Source organism: Carassius auratus, chromosome 32 (assembly GCF_003368295.1).
Source record: "Carassius auratus strain Wakin chromosome 32, ASM336829v1, whole genome shotgun sequence".
Classification (NCBI taxonomy): Eukaryota; Metazoa; Chordata; class Actinopteri; order Cypriniformes; family Cyprinidae; genus Carassius; species Carassius auratus.
The window spans coordinates 1,520,093-1,541,573 of NC_039274.1; the positions used below are offsets into that span (position 1 = coordinate 1,520,093).

At 35.7% G+C, this 21,481-nt stretch overlaps 1 protein-coding gene across 1 annotated transcript in view; it reads left to right on the forward strand.

The window, feature by feature from the left end:
• Positions 1 to 17,054, forward strand: part of LOC113051297 (RING finger protein 166-like) — a 29,585-nt gene extending 12,531 nt beyond the window's left edge. Inside the window, exons 2-6 of the mRNA XM_026214905.1 lie at positions 5,560 to 5,716; positions 7,044 to 7,156; positions 11,503 to 11,617; positions 11,915 to 12,022; positions 12,715 to 17,054. Of these exons, the coding sequence (XP_026070690.1) occupies positions 5,560 to 5,716; positions 7,044 to 7,156; positions 11,503 to 11,617; positions 11,915 to 12,022; positions 12,715 to 12,780 (559 nt within the window). The 3' untranslated portion in view covers positions 12,781 to 17,054. The remainder of the gene's footprint in view (positions 1 to 5,559; positions 5,717 to 7,043; positions 7,157 to 11,502; positions 11,618 to 11,914; positions 12,023 to 12,714) is intronic.
• The last annotated feature ends 4,427 nt before the right edge of the window (positions 17,055 to 21,481 follow it).

The following is a 21,481-nucleotide window of genomic DNA, read 5'->3' on the forward strand; positions in this document are numbered from 1 at the left end:
TTGGTCAGGGCCGGCCCTGGTCCACACTCACCATTTTCGAGAAGACTGGCTGTAAGAATTCAGATGGCTGAGGTACTATAATTATTAGAACTACTTTTCACCAAATACAAAAGCCAGCTCGACCTTCAAAGGAAGAATGGCTTAAAACTTAACGAAACATACAACAACGATAAAGCATGCACACAAACTTTTTTACTATGCACATTTTTTATTCTGAGTGTATGGAATTTTGTTCACTATTTGTACTGTCATGACAGCGATGGTGCTGTCAGTTTACCTTGTTGCATCTTCAAAAGTGCAGAATAAAATGTGACACTGAATTTGAAACGGCACATTGTAATTTCTGCATCTATTATTAAAGTATTTATTAGTAATACAGTGGAAATTAGTAGATTTGGTTAGCATGTTGATTTACGGTGTGCGCCCCTAAATTTTCTGGTTGTGCCCCTAAAATTTTCAGTTGGGGGCCACTGTGCTCCTAGTGTAAAAAGTTAGTCTGGAGCCCTGTACATCACCACGTGTTGTTTAGGAGGGTTTCAAGAAAAATCAAGAAAAGAAAATGTTCTCATCCAAAAACAAACTCCAGCATATTCATTTGCCAGACACTACTGGAATTCAAACAGGACTGGGTTCTATGGTCAGATGAAACTCATTTTTATAATATATTTTTGGCAGCAAACTCTCAAGGTTTTGGTGCACACAAAAGTGAAAGTGACATGACATTCAGGCAAGTATGGTGACCCATACTCAGAATTCGTTCTCTGCATTTAACCCATCCAAAGTCTACATACACAACAGTGAACACACACACACACACACACACACACACACACACTGTGAACACACACCCAGAGCAGTGGGCAGCCATTTATGCTGCAGCACCCGGGGAGCAGTTGGGGGTTCAATGCCTTGCTCAAGGGCACCTAAGTCGTGGTATTGCCAGCCCGAGATTCGAACCCACAACCCTAGGGTTAGGAGTCAAACTTTCTAACCACTAGACCACGACTTCCCACAGTACTAAAAAACAAAGCACATCATGTGCACAATGAAATCTACTGCTGTATCTTTAATTTTGTGGGCCTATTTGTCTTCCAGAGGTCCAGATAGATTTCATCATGGATTCTATCAAATAGCAACTGATAAAGAATCTAAACCTGAATACCCCTGCTAGAAATCTTATAATGGCCAGTCATTGGATTTTCCATCAGACAGCAAACCTCAAAATCAATACAAAAATGGGTCTCTGTCCACAAAATGTTCTGCCATAGCTGTCCAAGTTCCCTGATCTGAACCCTATAGAAAATTAGTGGAGTGAACTTAAGATGAGAGTGCATGAATATAGACCTTGGAATTCGAAAGATCTGGGGAGATTCTGTATGGAAAGGTCTATGATCTCTTGTCAGGTGATCTCCAACCTATCCAGGTATTATGGGCAAGACTCCGAGCTGTTATCTTGGCAAAAATAATTGAATAAAAGGTTGTTTTTTCATAAAAGATCAAAGGGATAGACAATAAAGATTTATTTTCATAGGCTTCAGTGTGAACCAATGAGTTATTTAGCTTACATTGTGAGAAACATGAGCAAACATTGTAATTGTTACTTATGTAGCATGTCATATCCAAAACAAAAATGTCATTATCATAGTATATCGTTGATACAGTAGCCTACATCAAAACAAAAATAAAAATCTGAGAACACTTTAAAAGGTAAATGAATAACTACTCTGATATGACACAGTAGAAGTGGTTGCATCTGCTCAGTATTATTATTTATTTATTGTTCAGGTGAATGGCCCTAACATAGCACAACAAATTACATCATCTTGTCATCTTTCGACTGCAAAACAGGAACTTCCTTCAAAAGAAAATGTAACACTGCTGACAAAATATTGAAATCGAAATTCATAGAGAACAATGGACCACCGTAGCCTTCAAGGGCCACAGCAGCAGGAGGCAGACAGCAGAGCTGCTCCCAGAACAAATACCGCTCCACTTACTGTCATTACTCTCACTTACTACATTTTTCTCTGAGGTGAACCGTATTCATATTTTATTCATCTAAAGAAATAACAGCGTTTTTAAGTGTAGCCTGTTTGATTGCAGTATGACATTTATACAGCGTGATATCCTGTAGGAGCAGGACGTGCAGTGCAACACCAACATTTTCATCTTCTTTAAACATTGTTCATAATTTGTTCAGCATTGTGAAACACATTTCTGGACTTTTTTAGAACCTATATTAAAATTTACCACATGGCTTCATGTAATGATTGTAATTGGAGGGACAGAGTGTGCCCCTCTTCTTCTTTTTTCTTTTTGCAATAATTGAGAGCCAAAACTTATTCCGCCCCGCTTATTTTGACATGTAACCCTTCTGGACCAATCAACAAAATATTTATATATTCTGCAGTAGTTCAGCAACTAGTAAGTCAGATTGTGAACATGAATACATGAGGAGGATGTGTGGAATAGTGTACTAAATTATACTGTAAATCCTTTTTTGGACTTGCTAATGGGAATGAAGCCTATCAGTCCTTCTGCTGTGTTGTTTTCTTATTTGTTCCGAGACTTTCTTTGCTTCTCCCGAATTCCTCCACAACTCGTAACATTCTAAATAAATCAAGATATGAACACAATAAATACACACGGTATGCAAGAAAACTAGATTTTTTCCAAAAGTTAGGCTGCAGATTTGTGAGCAATTATAATGTGCGTCAAATTAAAAATGTGGAATGTAAATTTTAATGACAGTGTATCCCTGCAACATCGCATGACGTGACAACATCTCCAATCATATACAGAGAGCGCTGTGCAGTGTTTGATTCTCCTGACACATGCTTTACTTTGTCAATTCTGTTTTGTGACAGAAATGGCACACTTGAACTTTAAGAACCCATCAATAAACCATTTTTATATTAGGTTTTATATCAAGTATTGCTGTAATTGAATGGCTGCTGATGAATCTTTTGATGTCTTATAATGGTCGTAGTTGACTCAAGTTTGTTGACTTTTAGAGAAATCATCTGTGTTCATAATGGAATACTTAAGTACTACACATACACAGTAAACACACACACAGAATATAGATGCCTCATTAGCAGCTGATTCTATGGGCGGCTTTATGTAAGCCATCCTCCATGTTAGAAAAGCCAAATTATATATACAGCTTTGATGTTTTTAACTTTACATTTGTTTATTTCAGCAATGCAGTTATAAAAAAAATTAATAAAAAAAGACATGGCGAATGCTTATTTGACCAGAGCTCTAGAGGGCAGAATGCAGAGTTGTTTAATTACAGCATGTCATGGCTCATTGAATTTTGAGGAATTTTGCAGATGCAACGCTTCGCTTAGCAACTGACCTTCACTTCCAGTTCCCTCGTGAGTCAGTCAGTGCTGCATTTCAGTGTAGACCGTGATGGAGTGGCTCTTGTTTGGCCCCTGGCCCTGGATTCAACAGTACCATAAAACGTGGCCTAAGCCTGGCAGAAAAACTCTGAATGATTCATTGCTTTTACAGTCCCATAAACTCTTGCCTCATCCGTCAGAAAGTGACAAAGCTGCCACCGCAAGTTTACTGACCATTTTTTGCTGATGCTGCCATGGATTTGGACCCCGGGCTGAGTCACGCCAGCTTGAGAGGTGATGGCTAAATGCCTGAAAGTCTGATACATCAGCATTTGTTCGGCTATTCAAGGCCCGTTGCCTGCCAGCCAGAGTTCAGTGGTTCAAAATTGTTGTTCTCCTTTGAGGCTTGTGCTGTTACTAAACATTTAGTGGACACTTTTATCCAGTGCCACTTATAGTACACTTATTACAGGAGCAAGTCCTTCTGGAGAAACCTGAAAGTAAGTGCCTCACTCAAAGACACAGTGGGGATAATTAGCTTTTTGTTGGAATCAAAGCAGTTAATCTTACTGTTACCAGATAGATGGTATCCATATGTTATATGATAATTGTCATGATCATAAAAATGGTATAAACTATTACAACTAATCAAGAGAGCGTTCATATGTTTTATTAGAAATTCTAAGGTCAACATGAAACAGCGTTTGCAACTTTTTAAAACTTCTGTAATGGGATGTTTTTCCATATGAAACAAAGAAGAAAGGGGCAGTCTGCAACTTAATATTCTGCATTACATCATGAAAAGTGGTCAGTATGGTTACTATATGAGATGGTTGAAGAATGAAAGTTTTTACATTTTGATTGTAAAGGCATGTCACTATTACAAAAAGATTAAATCATTGTTTTTTATGTTTTGAAAGAAGTCTCTTTTGCTCATCAAGGTTGCGTTTAATTGATAAAGAAATACGGTACAAACAGTGATATTGTGAAATATTATTACAATTTAAAAAAAAAAACTGTTTTCTTTTTTTAATATATTTTAAAATGTAATTTATCTCTACGATGGCAAAGCAAAATTTTCGGCAGCTATTATTTTATTCTTTAGTGTCACGTAATATTTCCGAAATCTTTATAATTAGTCTTATTTCACGAGATGAGAAATTTTATTTCAATTTATGATTTTAGCAGCAGTAACAGAAAGACTCTCTAGACAATGCATTTGAATATGATTTAAAGGGGTCATATGATGCGATTAAAAATTTTCCTTTCTCTTTGGAGTGTTACAATCTGATTGTGAATAGATAAGATCCCTGAAGATGCAAAGACTAAAGTCTCAAAACCAAAGAGATATTCGTTATAAGAGTTAAAACTCTACCACAGCCCCCTAAAACAGCTTGTGGGTGCTTGCAGTGTTCGGCCAATCACAATGCACTGGGTCAGTTGGCCAATCAGAGCAGACTGTGCTTGTTGGAAAGAGGAACTTTGTAGAAAACAACACGTTTAAGAGGCGGGTCATAGAGGACCTACAATAATGTACAGTATTTGAAAAATGATGTGTTTTTTTTAACATTAAAGCATGTCAACGTGTTTTATTACACCAAACGCAAAAAATAATGATCTTTAAAAAAAAAAGCATCATATGACCCCTTTAATCAGGGCCAGGACACAATTATTTTCATAATGTTTCTTTAATATAATTGGTTCTTCTTATCTGCAAACTTCTGATTACTTCAGCTTGCTACTCAAGAGGGGTTAAGTTTATTTTTATATTCAGACAGACTAGTCTAGCAGTCTTGTCCATATCCATTATTGCAACACACTAACTAAAGTGTTGATATATTTTGTTCACAAAAACATACAAATGGTAGGCCTGCAAGGAAAAGAAAAAGGTTAAGCCTGCAAGGAAGTGGTGGAGTGTTAGTTATGATTAATAAAAAAAAATATATATATTCCCTTCACCAAACTTAATAAACCCTACTCGTATGAGCCTTTTTTCCCCACTTAGATGCTGTCTATAGGATATTTTGAATCGATTTGACAAAAATTACTATTTGTTTCAAATTATGAATCCCTTTTTAAAGCAGATACATAATTGTGATAAATGCTGAATATTGTAAACAGAACAAGAGAGAACTTTAAGTTAGATCTACCAACCATGTGATACCACATTACATGTTGTCTGTAATATGTTTGTGTCTGTGTGTGTTCACAGTTTCTGTGGGGACTGTTTACAGCCATGTTTGCAGGTGACATCGCCTCTCTGTCCACTCTGCCGCATGCCTTTCGATCCAAAGAAAGTGGACAAATCCTCCGGTGTGGAGAAGCAGCTCTCTTCATATAAGGCACCATGTAGAGGGTGCAGCAAAAAGGTCAGTCCTTGTGCTTAGTCCTCTGTCATTAAGGCATTTACACTGAAACCTGCTTCAGGGACACTATAGCACGACATCCTAACTCTCCCGCAGGAGCCGTTCAAAACTGCAGTGACCATTTAATGTTAAATTACATTTAAAGCCAAACAAGAACAGCCCAGCAACTACAATCTGACACACTGAGATGTCCTGATTTGCCATTGCGAGTTTAGAAAGACCACTGAACACTTTTATTGTGCAAGTGCTCACTGTTTTGTGTTTGTGTGATTTGACACAGCAAGTTTTTCATAAAGTCAGCAAAACATGACTGCTGGATTTAAAAACATGACCAGCAAGGTTCACATTTACACAGTTTACAGCACAGCCTAATTAAGGTGTTGTTTGTATTAAAGTGTCCCTATTATGCTATTTTAATGATTTCTAATTTTGTTTTGAAGATATTTTGAAATAGGATTGCATGTGTGCAAGGTTAAATAAAAAGTACATTTTCTAATATGCATTGAGGCATCACCTCCAGTAATGACTGCTGAATAGTAAATACCCAAACATTGATGGTACATACGTTAGCTGAGCACTACTGTAAATTAGTGATGTAACGTTACAGTTTGTAAACCAAAATTTCACTCCACACTTGTACTCAAGGTAGTAAGAATGACAGACCATCTGCATTACTTGAAACAAATTTAGGTAAAAGTGGGCTGATTAGCAGAAGTATTTCAATACAATAACATGAGTTAGCTAAAACTGTGCACTATGTGGACACTGTATACAACACAAAACTCATTTTGAACACTCCGTATATATACATTATTATTAATCATACTTACAGGTTGTGATCCAGAGGTTCAAATATTGTCAGTAAATGACAGGAACAGTTGGAGCTATACTGCTGTGCTGTCTAGGTTCAAATAAATTTCTCTTTACATCCTTATCCTATGGGAACACATGCATCATGTTTTACTTTCGCGGTGCTGAAAACAATGTTCTAATGTCTTCTAGACATTGCAACAACACAAACTTAACTCTTCCAGGCCTAAGCTACAAACTCTGAGTTTGGGGGCAGGACAAAGTACACATAAAGACCAAAGGCAGGCATTATGCAGATTTGTCACAAAATTAGGTTTGCAACAAAAGTAAGTTTTCAATTACTGATAAACATTTACAGGTGATCGGTTCTTTCTTTTGAGAAAGGATTACTCAATTTGTCATGCACTTTGATCTTTGCAGACCTTTTTTTCATTCATAAACTGCTATATTACACACTACATGAAAGATAATATCCGAAAAAGCATTTAATCACTCACTTTGTTTTATTTTAATATCCCAGGTCACCCTGGTCAAAATGCGGTCGCATATTTCATCTTGCACAAAGGTTCAGGAACAGATGGCCAATTGCCCAAAGTTCATGCCTGTGGTCCCCACCTCTCAACCCATTCCCAGGTAAGCATCACTCCAGGGATCATTTGAGGTCAGGCTGACAATCATGGAAAATAACCTTATTTTCCTCTTCATCAACTTTTTGTCTTGTTTTTGCTCTTGTGAATGTTGCTTGATAGTGTGACTACACTTTGGAAAGGTGCAGGGTTTCAAATTAGTTTGTCTTTAAATGTGTGTAGATCAGTTCTATAAATAGGAAAGTAATTCACAAATTAGAAAAAGTATGAAAGGAATGTCTTAGTGCTGGTGAAAACACCTTTGGTTATAAAATAAAAGTAAATTATTAAAGGTGTTCTTTCTCATTTGGCCTCATTAGCTGTGAAGGCCACTAGGCTTTGTTTCTCTGGAATGAATTTAAAAGTCAGAAATACACACAAAAGGAATGCTTTTTAAATTCTTTTTAAATTCTTAAAAATGAGTCAGTTAATAGAGTAGGAGCTTACTTTAACTATTAGAATATTTATTTTTAATGTTTTTTTTGTATATTAAATACCGGTGAAGAATTAATGGTTGGACACCATAGGCATTTTGCATTTTTTTTTCTTCTGTAAATTTCATACCGTGTCTTATGAAAGGATGGCATTTAAGAGGCGTCTTATTTTTGCTAGTGTTAACTTTGTAAGACTTCCACTTCCGGTTTGGTTTGGACACAGCATTTTAGGATATTTCCTCTTTCTCCCTACATTAAAGAACAACCAATCCCACACGTCTCTCTCAGTCAAATGCTGCCTTATGACTCCTGCTTCTCTGAAGCACTCAATGCTCTTTGGGATAACAGTTAAAATGCAGCGAAGAGCTTTAAAATATGGATCCAGGACACGCTTCATATTTACAGATACTCTTTAGACCCACAACCTAACGGTGTAGGTGTACTTAGATCTAGGGATGTCAAACTGATTTCTGACAGTTGAAGACAGACAGAAAGTTTTGCCCAATCAGATGACTCCAGGTTGACTTATGTGTGTGCGACTCTGTCGTGCTTCACTCTTCCTTTGAAGCACAGGAAGAGCGAGAGGAGGATAAGAATTAATTAACTCTTCAAAGCAGAACATGTTGATGTATTCCCACTGTGTCTCTGTCTGCAAAAGTCTTGCATCATGGATGTTTATCATACTCTTTGTGGTAGCATCACACAAATATCGTAGAACCATGTTACTAATGCAGACCTTTATGCCATTCTGCAAACGTTACTTTAGTAAACACAGAGACCTTGTTCAATATGTCGCGTCCATGACACTGACACATTTCTGTCTCAGTGAGTCAGTGGTTTATCAGATAGCAGTTTTGTATGGAGGTGAGGAAACTGCTTCAGACTGATGCTTTCCAAGAGATGTCATGTCTGATGATCTAGAACAAACTCAAGTGGGCTTTAGATGTCTTTAGCTAAGAGAATATTTAAATTCAGCATTAAACAACACTCACAACCAATTTTGCTTCCATTATCCAATGAATTTGTGGATTACAAGAAAAAAAAAACATGTTGGCCAGGACTTGGGCTGTGTGATGTACTGTATACGATATCACACTTATTATTTTAATAATGTGCGAGCTGACATGCCTTGAGTGTGCGCAAAAACACACTCTGCATTGAGAGAAAGAGAGAGAGAGAGATTACTTTTGCTTCAATATCACACACCCCCAGTCAGCACTAGGTTTTATGTCTTGGAAATGGGTTTGTTTAAGAAAAGTGTCTCTATTACAGGTGGGTTGGATGGGAAAAGTTATAAAATAAAAAGGCTTGTTGACATCAGTGGAAAAGGGAGGTCGTGTCAGAGGGGGAACATGTTATTACATTTTGATCACGTTTTCTGAAGTAAATCTATGAGGTGAATTTTGATTACATGTTGACTATGATGAAAACAATCCTTATTTCTCTAGTTCTAATTTGAAAGTAGTGGCATCATTATATTTTCTTCCTTCAACCTTGTATCAGACACCATTTTTATATATTGTGGGATATCATAAACTTCATTAAAAATCGGATCAGTTGGTGGAATCTTGGTAGACAGAATGGGCATTTGATTCTGACTTGTACGTTAAATACTATTTAATGAAGTGGCATTAAGATTTTGGACACAGCTGCACAGACTTTGTCCTCTGTGGTACTTACTTGGCACCATGGAGATAGAGAACCGTATCTGGTCATGGTGACAGTAATAGAGACCTTAAGATCCCCTATGCCTGTCTGCCCAAGCCTCATCTATTAATCCAGTTATGTCTCAGTCTGTTGAAGTCTTTTCCATGCTGTTTGCTGATAGGGCTTTGCAAGTCAAATATGAAAAGTCTCCCACCGAGCAAGCAAACGTCTTTGCCAGACCATCAGGGTATTCAAGCTGCACGGCAAAATTCTAAAAAGTCAGAAATCTGGCTTCCCTGAAAGAAATTATCTCTGGTCAAACACTTTCAGGACATTATTTGTAAACATATATATTATTATTTTTAAATTATTGTATTTTTTTATTTCCAATTATTTATGTGATTTATGTAATTATGCAGTTTTTGTAACATGGGAAATATGGTTTTCAAAAGACAAGTTGCTGTCAAACATAACACCCATATTTGTTTACTGTAGAGGAAGTAACAGTATATCCGTCAAGTTGCAAATTGTAATCTACAAGATTACTTGTATTGTTTTTTGATCCAAAATTTAATATCCTGTCTTTTCCGAATTTAATAGGATAAAATTATCGGTCATCCAGTCTTTTACATTTTTAACACACTCTGTTAGCTTAGATAATTTTTTTATCTAAAAGTTTCATCTGGTCTCATTGAAATATATATCTGAGTATCATCAGCATAACAGTGGAAACTAATCCCGTATTTTCTAATAATATTATCAAGGGGCAACATGTATATTATAAATAGCAGAGGACCCAGGACAGATCCTTGTGGCACTCCATATTTTACTGGTGATAAATTAGATGACTCCCCATTTAAATAAACAAAATGGTAGCGATCAGGCAGGTAGGATCTAAACCATCTTAGAGCCTGCCCTTGAATACCTGTATAGTTTTGTAATCTATCTAGGAGTATGTCATGATCTGTGGTGTCGACCGTAGCACTAAGATCAAGTAAAACTAGCAATGAGATGCAGCCTTGACCTGACGCAAGAAGCAGGTCATTTGTAATTTTAACAAGTGCAGTTTCTGTGTTATGGTGGGGCCTGAAACCTGACTGAAAATCTTCATAGAGATTAATATTTTTTGCAGAAAGGAGCTCAATTGAGCAGAAACAACTTTTACTAAAAAAAATTTAATTTAATTTAGTAATTTAGTAAAATTTACTCTTTCAGTAATTTAGTGGGTACAGGATCTAATAAACATGTTGTAGGTTTAGATACAGTGATAAGTTTATTTAGCTCTTCCTGTCCTGTAGTTGTGAAGCACTGCAGTTTATCTTTGAGTGTGATGGATGAAACTGAAGTGTTAGACGCTGTAGAATCTACATTTGCTATTGTATTTCTAATGTTATCTATTTTATAAGTGAGAAAATTCATAAAGTCATTACTATTAAATGTTGATGGAATATTTGAATCAGGTGGCATCTGGTTATTTGTTAATTTAGCCACTGTGCTTGGATTGTTTTGGTTATTTACAATGAGTTTGTGTAAATGCTCTGCCCTAGCAGTTTTTAGAGCCTGTCTATAGCTGGACATACTGTTTTTCCACCCAATTCTAAAAAGTTCCAAGTTAGTTTTCCCCATTTGCATTCAAGACTATGAGTTTCTTTCTTGAGAGAGTGAGTATTACTGTTATACCATGGCACAGTCCTTTTTTCCTCTAAGCTTGTGCTAAATATTTTTGCAGAAATTTCACCCTGTTCTTTGATGCGGACTTTTCTTTTTGTTTTTAATGGAATTTGTAGCTTTCAGAGATAATAACAGCAGCACTGAGAAAAATAATTGTAAACAATAAAACATTTTAGTAGAACGCATTCATGTTTGCTGGGTAATAGAACACATTTAGCTTCAAAAGCAAGTTACTTAATATTCATATTTTTTTATTATTTATTGGACTTAAAAATTATATCACCAATGTTTTTGAAATTCCTGTAGAAAAAAGGAAGGAGCTGCTGAAAATTGGGCGGTCAGGAATGCCTCAAACAGCTAATGTGAACAGAAGGTTCTTGCCTCATTTCTTGTAGACTGGAAAGTTATTCACGCAATGTTATACACCCCCTGGTTGCACATTTACATTTTCCTGTGAACACTGATAATCAGTTTGGTACACAAGTCTTTTGCCTATTGACTCTTCTGCTCCAGAGCTACTGCTTATTATGTAATAGTGTAGATCTGATACTGATTTATCAGACCACTTGGTTAAGACCCAGTGAAATTCTTTTTTTAACAGCAATATCCCAAACCGCTCCACATTTGTCTGCCCGTACTGTGGCGCTCGCAACTTGGACCAACAGGAACTAGTGAAGCACTGTATGGAGAGCCATCGCAATGACCCCAACAAAGTGGTGAGTGTCAGTTATCTTACAGTTTCAGGGGTGCCAAGTACCACTCATCTGTCGCAGAGAGGGATTGGCTTGTACAGAATATCTTGTATTGAGAATCAGGACAATAAACTGAAATGAAGATGTAGACTGAAACCTTCATATGATATTTGTTCTTCTGTGCAACAAGAAAGGAGACATTAGCAGAATGTCAAGTCTGCTTTTCTGCATTTCTTTCAGTGTTTTAAATCTAGCACCAAGTCAAGATTTGATCACGGTCTTTAATGGTAAACACTCTTTTCTTATGTTTTATTCTTGAAGGTCTGTCCAGTATGTTCAGCTATGCCCTGGGGTGACCCTAGCTATAAGAGCTCCAACTTCCTGCAGCATCTTCTCCACCGGCACAAATTCTCCTATGACACATTTGTGGTAAGAAGGCAAAAAGCACATACTTTAGGTTTATATATTCTCCTTTTTTTTTTTATTCTAACACTCTGTTCCCAATACCATGTGAGCTGCCTTGCTTTCTCCTTCCTGCATAGGCATTTGCCTTCTAAAGCAATAATAGAACCTCATATAAAACCATGACAAATGAAAAACATCCATATGTTATAGGATTAAGAATCTGGGAAGGAAATTGACTTAATAATTAGTGTTACAGCGCAAAACATAGTAATTTCTTTCTTTATGCAATAGATGAACCTGTATCAAGGTGAAATATGCAATTTGTGTGCTACTAGTGTCACCTGGTGAAATTACAAAAAATAAAGCATGTTTTCAAACCAGCTTTGCAAACTCCCCTTACACTCATCACATATTTCTCATATCACAATATCTGTAGCATGACAGTGAAGAGCTGGCATGTGTAGCAAACACTAGAGTTGAGCTTACCTAAGGTTATAATGTAAGTTTTTGTAAATGTTATATTAAATGTTACATTTCCAATGTTCTCAAAGGTGATACAATTACTTTCTTTGCAAGGTATTTTACAACTAATTTTTTATTTTCTAATGGTTTTAAATGTTCTTTATTTTCTTTAAACAAAATTGAATTTCTTTTAATTTTGTAGTGTAGTCTGATCTGGATGTGTTCTTTTTCTGTTTTTATATGTGCATATGCAGGACTACAGTATTGATGAGGAGGCAGCACTGCAGGCAGCACTGACCCTCTCACTGTCCGAGAGCTGAGAGTCTGACATCATATCCTGTACCACAACCATGTGAAGGATCTTCTCACCTGTCTTGTTTTAGGCTAAATATTGTCATTGTTCCTCTGTTTTTCCTCTCACTCTACCTCTCTTCTGGTCTATATTTCCGAGCTACACTCCAGCTAGATCCTGAAGTAGCTCTATAGCTTGTTTGCCAGTTGCATTAGAGCTGAGCAAGCTTGTTTCTTCCTGAAATTTAAGGGGAGGAGCTTCTGGTTGGCTATCATCATCATCATCATCAATATTATCGTAACCATCAAAACTACAACCAACAAAACACCGACGTATGCAAAGAGTCAGACAAAGGAATAGATAAATAACACCATGCTTGTTCTTGTTCTTCCTATTGTTTTCTGTCCAAATATGACTAGACCCCAGCGATGAAGTGAAAACCAGTACAGAATCAGTTCAAAACAGTGCGTCATGTTAAAGCGAAGTTGAAAAGTGAACTATGTTGGGATTGGCTGTTCTCTAATCTTTAGAGAATACCAATAGGGAGAATGAGAGATTGATCTTCAGCCTCCTCACTATCACACATGTCATCATGTATGGAATGCCGAATACCATCTGCCCTTTTTTAATCAAGAGTTGATTTGAATAATTGCACTCGTCACAGTTTTCTACATGTCTGAATTCTAGTATCGTTGTGCTTTTATAGTTCAATAACAGAACATTGACCGACAGGACTGCATACTCTGCTCTTAACTTGCTACAGTGATATTTTCTAAGAAGCATCAGATAAGATAAAAAATGTATATTTTTGGAAAAATTTTGAGTTTTAAATGGTGCACAAACAATAAGACGGCAAGCTTCTAGAGCTGTGCTGAACATTTTTATCTTTTAATGTGTCCATTAGTACTGTTCATCTGTATCACTTACTAGTGCTGACTTCAAGTGCTTTGGGAAAAATTTTTTATGAGTTCTGTAATCTTAATTTCATGCAATGTGAATTCAAGCGATTGGGTCGGAATAAGATGGATTCATTGGGCACCGATTTCTTTCCCTCTCGGTCACTTCCTGATTATATATTTATATATTTTATCATTCTTGTGCTGCCACAGAAAATGATAGGAATTGTTCACACACTTAATGGTCCAAAGATGGCCAAAGATTGGTTTATTAGCATAGCCTAGTTAGCCTGCTGGTTGAATCTGTAATTACAAACACTGCTTTTTAAAAGTACCTTTTCCCATTCAAAATTATAATGTGAATTCACCTTCACAGTTGAAGTGTATTGTAATTAATACCAGCTTCTGCCATGATTCATGTCCACTAAATACAATTATTCCAACGTGACTTGAAAGCAGCATTGAACAGGAAGTGAAACAGGCTGTAGTTGTTTTGGCCACAAAGTCATTCAGAGCCCAGACTCAATTTCTTTGGTCTTTTAGAGGTTTCTGTACTTTGTAAGTGTTGAATCTAAACCTATGTACAGTGATATTTAGAGGAGCATTGGTGTGATAGGGTTAGGCATTAGAGATCAGAATCTAATGTCCCTACTTTGCAGACATACTTAACCATGTCTTAAGATACACCTTGAGCTGACATTTAGGAGAAAAACATACTCTACCCAAGTACACAAATGTGAATGCCAAAGCATAGCTCAAAGTCAAGAATCTTTGTTTTACTTTCTCCAAAAGTATTTAAATCCAAACAAAGTGTTAAAATGTCAAACCAAACACGTTTCCTCGGAAGTATTCAGGAATGTTGGTGTTATTAGGGTGGAATAACTGTGGCATTAACAAACCACAGTACTCAGAATGCGATAGTAACCTTGAAATTTCTGTACTATTAAGCTGGATGCATTAAGTAGCTAGCTATTAACATGATGACTTTTATCAGAAAAGATTCTTGTTAAACTGTTGTTGCATCTTGACCATACTTGACACAAAAGAAAACTGTCTCTAGAAGAATTTATATTGTGATATTGGATTTACTGTAATGCATTGTGTTTTGGAATACAACTTGTGAAACTGCGCTTGTGTACTATAGCTAGAATAAATAGTGTTTGTGTACCTGCATAGAGTATGCTACAGGTCTATAATGATGTGCTCCAGGCTTCTGAGTTTCTGGTGCGCATAGTTTGGCAGATTTTTTGATGCTGGTGCATCATTACGCGTTTGATATAGATTTGATAACTCTGCCAGATGTAATGGTTTGAATATATTTAGAGCCAATCTTGACAAAAGAGTGGAAGATCATTAGGGCTGGTTGAAAACGTTTTTCAAGTTACCAACCTTGATGATGTTTCAGCTCGTGGTTCATTACTGTGTTGATGAGTGTTTGTTTAATCTGTCACAATAGAGCTATTGTTTCTATCTCCATTTTGTGAATTATCGTTACTTTAGCAAGGTTAAGCGTGTCACAATCATTGTCTAATTTGAAACTCAGTGGCCGGGAATCAAATCGGTAAAGGTTTGACTTGGCGTGACTCGGAAGAAAGGAACAACTCCGAACTTGTGTGATGTGAAACGTCGTTTGCTTCCATAAATATCTTGCTGTCAGTTTCTAATCATTTAGAAAGTTTAATGTGTAATCACTTAGAGTGATCTTTCCTGTATGGTTTTCTTAAAAGCCATAGTGGAGTTTGAATTGATTTCTTTAAAAATAACACTGTGTCCTAATAGCATGATAAATCTTCCATGCAGATCAGAGTTTTTGTCATCTCAAAGATGTCGTCTCATTATTACAGTAATTCAGAGCATGAATAATCATCAAATTTGTTCCGGTTTTCTTTTGTGTTTTTGCATTTTCTCTTTCAGTATGGGGAGACAAATTATAGTACATCACTGGAAATTTGTCACATCTCATCGGGACACAGTGTTAAGATGTCATTTGTCTTTTGATGTACATTTGTACTGAATACAGGGCCATTTAGAATTGTCTAAGGCCTTCTGGGTAATGTTGAAATGTCCTTGTTGGTATTTATTAAGAGGCCTGTTAAGAGGCTTATACATTCATAGTATAAGTGATCACTTTTTTCATCTTTTTTTGATTCAATTGTACATAAAATGGCAAGACTGCTACATTTTTTTGTAGAGTCTATTGAAATTCGGATTCAGGTGCAATCAGCTTTTCTGCTAAGAAGCATGTTAAAAACATTGCACTTTAATTAACTGAAATGTCTTTTGATGATTGAGTAGGAATTTGTTCCAGTTATTTAGTGTGACTAACTGCAAAATGTATTTTACAAGAGGGAGATCATTTGTCATGTTATTGTTGTGTGAAAAAGGTAGGTCAGGTTCAAAAAACATCAGACATTTTCAGAAACTGGTAATATTGTATTGTTCTTAGCAAAAGCATGATGGCAAACAAAAATGCTATCAGTTAGACTTAAAAAACTAAGCAGAAAGAAATTTTCAATGGTTTCCAAACAAGTATTGAAAATGTGTTCATTGTATTTGATGGCAATGTGTTTTTCATTGGCTTCTTTTGAGGTTTTACATGGTAAAGTCAGTATTTTATGGTCTTGCTCTGAAAGATTAAGATGAAATCGAAGAGTAGAAAGTAGAAAAAGACAACCGAGTCTACCAGTATCCTAATGTTTTTACTCAATTATGTTTTTTTTTTTTTTAATGTCTAAATAATAGTGCTCAAACAATATTCATGTGCACAGCTGTAGCATAGTATGATGTGTTTTTTTTAAGTGAAACTTTTGATATTGTACAACACCGCTCTCCAGTTCTAAAACCTTTTAGAAAGACCTTAAAAATGAATATTTTTCACTCTTTTTGTATTGTAACATCAATGCATACAGTCACAAACATTCTGCATTTCTTGTGTTGGTTGACGGCTGTCCAACAGAACATCGGAAACTAAGGATGGCTCACATCAAGTTTCATTTCTATATGAAACTTAATGAATGGCCAAGGATTCAATGGAGGACAGCGGTTCAGAACTGTAGTAACATCTTTTTATTACCGGAACCGTAAACGCTGGACGCTTGAGGATGAAACATGGCAAACTCATGGACGTGTAATGGATTCAGAACTCAAGAATTATGTTTTTGAATGCACCTGCTCTGTGACCCCTGACCCGGAAACTTTACTGAGAACCTGTTTGGTGGCTGCAGGACCAGCGTTGGTGTTTATGCATTCACGACTATGAATAATAATGATATAACAGTAATAACAATGCTGATGTTAATGGTGGTGTGCATTTTTGAAGCTGAAATACTGACTGAGGTTTAATAAGATACTTACACAGTGTATTTGTAGCAATTTCCCCCTTAATAAAAACACAGATGCACCCGGCTTTAATTGCATTATCCTTTGGTGTATACCGTTTTTGCACAAACAATTTGGAGAAATGAAAGAGATCCGTGGTTTAAAAACTGTATACAGTGGGGCTCGAAAGTTTGGGCACCCCTTGCAGAATCTGTGAAAATATGAGTAATTTTCAAAAATAAGAGAGATCATACTAAATGCATGTTATTTTTTATTTAGTACTGTCCTAAGTAAGAAAATAAAAGATGTTTACATTTAGTGCACAAGCCAAAGGAAATTATTAAAATAACCACATACAAAAGTTTGGGAACCCTTGGTTCTTAGTACTGTGTTCTGTTACCTGATGATCCACGACTGTCTTTCTGTTTTGTGATGGTTGTGCATGAGTCCCTTGTTTGTTCTGAACAGTTAAACTGAGCAGCGTTCTTCAGAAAAATCTTTAAGGTCCTGCAGATTCTTCAGTTTTCCAGCATCTTTGCATATTTGAACCCTTTTCAGCTGTGACTGTATGATTTTGAGATACATCTTATCACACTGAGGACATTTGAGGGACTCAAACACAACTATTAAAAAAGATTCAAACATTCACTGATGCTCCAGAAGGAAACAAGATGCATTAAGAGCTGGGGGTGAAAACTTTTGAACATGATGAAGATGGCCAAATTTGTCTTATTTTGCTGAAATATATATTTTTTTAATTTAGTAATTTTTTCCAAGCAACAGAAGATACTTGTATGTTTCCCGGTACACAAATTAAGTCCAATTTACCTTGATCTTCAAATTCTCTTAATGCATGTTGTTTCCTTCTGGAGCATCAGTGAATGTTTGAATCTTTTTTAATAGTTGTGTTTGAGTCCCTCAAATGTCCTCAGTGTGATAAGATGTATCTCAAAATCATAAAGTCACTGCTTGACAGGGTTCAAATATGCTAAGATGCTGGAAAACTGAAGAATCTGCAGGACCTTAAAGATTTTTCTGAAGAACAGTTCTCCGTTTAACTGTTCAGAACAAACAAGGGACTCATGCACAACCATCGTGGATCATCAGGTGACCACACACAGTACTAAGAACCAAGGCTTCCCAAACTTTTGAGTGGGGTTATTTTAATAATTTCAGCATTTTTTTTTTTTTCTCTTGTGGACTAAATGTTAATATTTTTTATTTTACAATATCTTACTCAGGACAGTACTAAATAAAATATAACATGCATTCAGTATGATCTCTCTTATTTTTTGAAAATTACTCGCATTTTCACAGATTCTGCAAAGGGTGCCCAAACTCAAGCTCCACTGTATATATATTCTAATCCATCAATAGAATTTTATGTTTAATAAGCTGTGCCACATTGCCCAATGTTCCAGAACAGCTTTCACCTGATAAATAATAAATTATGTCCCCTGGAGAAACTGTTTCAGCAGTTGTTACAGCCTTGAAAAGTGCCAAGTTATTTATTTGAATTATGGCAAACTCTTCACTGTAAGTTTAGAATTGATGCATAATAATAAATCACAATTTATTGAGTGAAGAAATCTTTCAGTGCAAAATGGCAAATAACAGTCGAAACTAGAAAACATTACATTACTTAAAGTGAATATTCAAAACATTTTTGGAAAACAGTTGTGATTGTTATGGTCTTTGTCATTAATATTATTTACATTAAAATGTCATCTATATTTTGGATCCCTTAATCCACCCCATATTTAAACCTAGCTACTGTACTAACTAATAATAAGCATCACATTATGATTATTATTATAATTTTTTCAATGGTCACATATTAATCACTTATTTAAAAACATTATCTACTCTACTATGAGATACAGCCTCGGTGGCCATGAGGACCAGACTTCATACTGAAGTCAAATCTATAATTAAACTAAGCAAAACTTATCGGCCCCAGTTTTCATAAGAAGCAGCATCAACTGGAGACATCTGCTTTCCTTACAAATCAACCTTAGAAAATCTGATTATGACGAAACATTGTCAAGCCTCAAACCTTTCAAAGTATGAAACAATGAATACAATTTGTTCCGCAGTACTCCTTATTCTTCAAGTGGTTGCAGACTCTGGTTGTATGGGTCAAATTTGAGAATTCCTCCCTGAAGTCGAGTGGTTGGTGTTCTTTGTGGAAAATCTCAGTGATGCCTCATTAGGGGCAATGGAAATGAAAGCCCTTCTGCTTTGGCCTATTCTTCTGTTGGTCAAAAAAATTGACTCTTCTGAAGCAGGATGCCCCCTCACCCTGGTTACTTTGTGGAGTCCCAGTGATTACAGTGAAGATCATCAACGTCAGCTGACATAAACATCAGGAGGTCAAGATCACATCTGCCTTTGAGGCCTTTAGTTTATCCAGCTCCATCAGCAGCTTCAGTCACATTGGAAAACCTACATATTTAACCCTGTAAAGCATGAAATATATATATTTATCTCATTTTGTTTTGAAATAGAACAGTTCATTGAATCTTTAAACAACAATTTATCAAACATGTATCGTTTGATACATCAGGCTTTTATGCCTCATAGGATATTTTTTTTAGATGAGGACAAAACAGAGCAAAAATATGCAATTTTGTGCAGGTGCTGATATTTATATGGCCAAAAATTCAAATCTGATCACTTGTAATTTAAGTCAATGAGATCTTTCTAACTGTATAGCAGATTACTTACAGAAAATGCATATACTTTTCAACTGTAAATGTATATCTCACAATAATATGTTTTTGTAAGATGATATTTAATGCTTAGTTTTATGATCAAAGTTCTGACATTTTTTTATTTTTATTATGGAGGCAAAACATATAGAAGTGCAATAGGCAAATAAACGTTTCTCAAAAGCTTGATATATCAGATTTGATACATATTTTTTTAAAGTTAGGTCTGCTTTATTGTGAATTCTTCCACATGTACAGCACATACAATACAGAGAATTGAAACTGCCTTACTCTCAGACACTCAGTGAATACAGATAACACTAACAGTAGAGCATAAAAATACAGATAGATACAGAAAATGAAAAGATGTATGGGTAAGGATGTTGCTTTAGTCCAGAAAGTATTCATCTTGAAATATTTCTAACAATGTAAAAGTTAGTCTTACATTTACATTATAATAATCAGTAAATATTTCACAGCAAAAAAGAGGTGTGCCACGACCTGCAGGGGTATGTTTTTAAAACTATACAAAAAGGCCTTTTACTTGCTAAAAAAAAGTGCAAACTACAGTATGAATCTGGCAACACAGGGCATTAGATTGTGTACAACATGGTTTTCAACAAAGTTTTGTTCATGTTGAGAATTTAGTTGATAATTCTCTAACTTAGTGTCTTCGTATATCAAACTGTTGTTGTTGTTTGATCCAGTTCATTGTGTATCATTTTAGCTAATGTTGTAAAAAAGAGGAAGAAGAAGAAACTTTCAAACTGACCACATTTAGCATTCATGGAGTTGGCATATAGCCCTCTCAAGGAATCGGCAGGGGAAAATAGAATAAAATAATAGAATAATTAACATTAACATAAGTGCGAAATGTGAGCTTAGGTAGTGGGAGAGTTTTAGAGACATCAAATTTGATATAGTATAAGTTTACACTGTCCTCTATCTTTGTGCTAGATTTCCTATTTTTTTCTACAAATGTGGCTGTTTACAATACTACTAATTTCTGCTAGTTACCTGTCAAAACAGTATCCAAATTACTGAAGTAGCTACTCCAGGTTTATGTTAACCTTTAAAAAAAGACATGGAATTTTTTTGTTTAACATTTGCATCGCTTACATGTATTGTAAAAACATTAAAACAGGAACTATCCCTTAAAAATAATTGTATTTTGTATTAGCACACACAAAGCATGTTACAGTATGACAGGTAACATTGTAACCTTAACATCTGCATCTTTGAAGCCAAAAATATATGCATATGCCATATAAGCAGTAGTGATGTTAACCATGCAAATGCATTGTGTCCTGTATGCTCTTGACTTTGCTTTGGGCCCCCAAAATGGTAAACACACACCTGAATAACAGATCCGCACATCACTTAGATCTTCACAAAACTGATTAGAAATACTTTATAATAGAAAAACACAAAATTCACAGTCTATTTTCTGCCATTGTTCTCCTGATACATACTAAGCCATGAAGAAAAAGAAAAAAAAAACTTTCACTCTTTGTACTGGTGGTAAGGACTGCTAGATGTAATTTAGCCAAATTCTAAATGGATTAACCAAAAAAAAAAAAAAAACACACAAACACACACAAAGAATGCTCCCTTTATAATTGCTAAAAAGCTGACTTCATTGCGAACTCAAAAGGTTTGAAACAGCAGGGACATAAGGGACGTTTATTACTTTTATCATTTTATTTTATTTTTGTTTGTTCCGTTTTATCTCACTTTACCTCTATTTTTACCTTTATTTCTGTATTCTAGCCATTTGTGTTTACCTATAGGTAGCACTCCCTCT